The 3,310-nt window shown below is 58.8% G+C and overlaps 1 gene segment (V, D, J or C); it reads right to left on the bottom strand.

Annotated features, from left to right (window-relative positions):
- Positions 1-572: 572 nt before the first annotated feature.
- On the bottom strand, positions 573-1,824 carry LOC102257721. The segment is given in 4 exon segments: positions 573-584; positions 1,124-1,355; positions 1,524-1,629; positions 1,755-1,824. Coding segments are annotated over 4 exon segments (396 nt in total).
- Between the last annotated feature and the right edge of the window lie 1,486 nt (positions 1,825-3,310).

The following is a 3,310-nucleotide window of genomic DNA, read 5'->3' as shown; positions in this document are numbered from 1 at the left end:
AGGGGACTGTCTCTGGCCACACATCCTGGCCTGGTCCCAGGTCCTGTGACTCTGATGCACTGGAGCCTCCCTGCAGCGCCTCACTCCCAGGAGGAGTCCCGTCTGTGGGAGGAGCCATCATGGACACACAGGACAGATTGATTAGGTTTCCCCTCCAGTGAAGATGGTGCAACAGTCAGTGCACAGTGACCCTCATGACTAACGTCACAGACCAGGGACACCTTCCTCTGGTTACTGGGACTCACAGGGCTGTGCCCAAGGAGGGCGTCCTGGCTCCCGCCCTCATTGTTGGCTCCTCACCTGCCTACCCCTCCTGTCTGCTCTTGGGACCCCACAAACACGGGGACTCGCAGGTGGGAGGCCTGGTCATGGATTCATTCATCCTTTATCTCATGCTTGTGACCTCCTCCTGAGAGAATCAAGGAGCATAGAGCTGGTACAGGGATGGGCATTGGGTAAGTTTTAACTATTAAGTGTGCTCATAGTTTGGCCAGAAATGGCGCGCCACACTCTGTATGAGAGGAGATTGCACGTGACTGGGTCACAGCTCTCTGACCTCAGGTGAGTTTGTGTCACTGTTTGGTCTGACAGGTGGGAACACAGAGGCACAAGGTGACACCACATCTAGTTTTCATCCAGATGATGGGCATGAACAGGCCTGAAGGTTAAAGGCTGCCTAGAAGCTGAGAACATGTGCTTTTAAAAAGTGGTTCTCAAACTGGGGTGATTTGGCACCCTCAGGGGCTATTTGGAAATATCAGGAGGTGTTTTCCTAAGGAGAACCTAGAGAAGAGGTGCTACTGCATCTTCTGTGTGGAGCCCACAGGAAGCTTCCAGATGCCCCGCACGCGCAGAGCAGCCCCCTCCACAGGCCTCGCCCCCACCCCATTGTCACTTGTGCGGAGGCTCAGAAACCCTGTTCTGAACTAGCCCGCCCCCAGGGAGTGACTGCACAGGACACAGGGCGAATCCATCAAGACAAGGGGAGACCTGAGTGACAGAGAGGGACTAGGAGCCTCCCGTCTCAACACAGACTTTACAGCAGGGGGCAGCAGAGAGCACCCCCCAATGGGGCAGGTGAAGGCAGCCCCAGGACCCAGGCTCCGGGGAGTTTTTGTCTCACTTCCCCGTGAGCCTGGAGCTCTGTGTTCTTAGTATAGCCACTGTCATAGGACTGACAGTAGTAATCGGCCTCATCCTCGGGCTGCAGCCCTGAGATGGTCAGGTGGGCGGCGTTGGAGGAGCTGTCAATGGAGCCAGAGAACCGATCTGGGACCCCCGAGGGTCTTTCATCATCTCCGTAGATCACCATGGTGGGGGCCCTGCCCGGGCGCTGCTGGTACCAGTGCACATAGCTGCCTCCAACCTCGGGCTGCAGCCCTGAGATGGTCAGGTGGGCGGCGTTGGAGGAGCTGTCAATGGAGCCAGAGAACCGATCTGGGACCCCCGAGGGTCTTTCATCATCTCCGTAGATCACCATGGTGGGGGCCCTGCCCGGGCGCTGCTGGTACCAGTGCACATACTCGGACCCGATGCTGCCGCTGCTGCGGGTGCAGGAGATGACGGCCTTCTGTCCCGGAGAGCCCGACACAGACGGGGGCTGAGTAAACACAACCTCCGCCCAGGACCCTGCAAGGAGGGGGCGACACAGACATCAGAGGGGACAGCGCAGACCCCTGGCCCAGGGAGGGAGGGAGAGGTCATGCTCCCGGGTGACAGTCAGATGCCCCCCCAGAACCCCCCTCAGGCACCACCTGTGCAGTGAGCCAGGAGGGCGAGGAGAAGGGGAGCCCCATCCATGGTGCACAGGCCCCCACACTCTGCTCCCTGAGCCGCACAGCCAGGCTGAGCCCTCACCTTCTTATGAGCCCTGATCCCCAGGGGGAGGCTCCATGCAAATCTCCCCCTGTCTGCAGGCTGCTCAGCTCCTCCTTCACACTTGGCCTTGGTCCCACCAGAGAGAAAAGCCTGAGATGGGGCCTTATTCCCACAGAAGACCTGCCTGGGGCTGGGGGCGGGGCAGGAGGGGGCACAGCTGAGCTACTGGGGAGCAGCCAGCAGGGGCTTCTACCACAGCGCCCCCTGGGGGACACAGGGCGCAGGTCAGCCCTTGGGGAGTGAGAGGGAAGCATTAGGAGGAGAGGTTGCAGGCCTGGCACACAGCTGGGCCCAGAGTGGACTCGGGCAGCCCTGCGCCCCCCTGGCCGCCTTGCCCAAGAAAGGGCTGGTCATGGAGGTCTGGCCCCGACTTCCTTCGGCCGCCCCTCTCCCTGCACAGTAATAAGGCCCTGGGCTCCCTCTGTGGTGGGAGGAGGCGGACAGCTGGTCCCGCTGTCCCCTGGGAGCAGCCTGGGAGAGGCCGCTGCTGAGCAGCCCCTGTCGGGAGGTGGGAGCAGGAGCTTCTGCTCAGAAGCCTCTGGGCCCGCATGTCCCTCTGTGAGCACAGAGCTCAGTCCCGGGCTGGGCGGTGCCTGACCTTCCGGCACGGGGCCTCCCTCAGCCCCTAGATGGCCCCGCGGCTCCTGCCCCTCCTGCCGCGGTCACGCTCTGGCCTGTCCCATGGCTCTGACTTCCTGTCCTCTGCCCTGGCCGCTGGCTGGTCACAGGGATTTAAAAGCCTGTGGGGCCAGAGCTGCCACCACTTCCCATGGGACTCAGATTTGTCTGTGTATTTGTTAATCCTAACCGGAGGGTATGTTCCCATTGATGTTTACGGAGAGCGGAAGGGAGAGGGAGAGACAGAGAAACATCGAGGTGAGAGAAATACATTGATTGGTTGCCTCCTGCACGTGCCCTGACCAGGGCCCAGACAGGGAGCAGCCTGCAATGGAGGTACATGCCCTTGACCTGAATCAACCCGGGGGCCCTTTGGTAGTAGCCTGATGCCCTACCCACTGAGCAAATCTGGCCATGGCCTAATGTGAGTAATGTTAATACAGTCAGTGTGCTGTAGACACAGATACCTTATAGGGAAATAATTCAGAAAATAAATAAGAAGCAAATGGAACGATGCTGGAGAAGTGAGCTGTTGCCTGAGAAACCCTCCATTTAGGATGGACAGGAAGTTAAAAGAGCAAGTTATTCTAGGCGATGTTACATCTTCTTTTTTTTTTTTACATTAAATATTTCTTAATTTTTCAATTACAGCAGGAACTTGTCACTTTCCTCTGAAACCCTCACGTGAGGATGGAGTTAAGAGCTGAGGAGCCCGAGGGAGAGGAGGGGGTGAGGGAGGCAGCAGCAGAGGAGGGAAGAGGGGGAGGGAGGGTGTCACTGAGAGTCTGTGCTGGTTGTGACCAACCTTCTGTGG

The sequence above is a fragment of the Myotis brandtii genome, unplaced genomic scaffold (genome assembly GCF_000412655.1).
Source record: "Myotis brandtii unplaced genomic scaffold, ASM41265v1 scaffold303, whole genome shotgun sequence".
Taxonomy (NCBI): Eukaryota; Metazoa; Chordata; class Mammalia; order Chiroptera; family Vespertilionidae; genus Myotis; species Myotis brandtii.
This window is presented reverse-complemented; position numbering and strand designations above follow the sequence as displayed.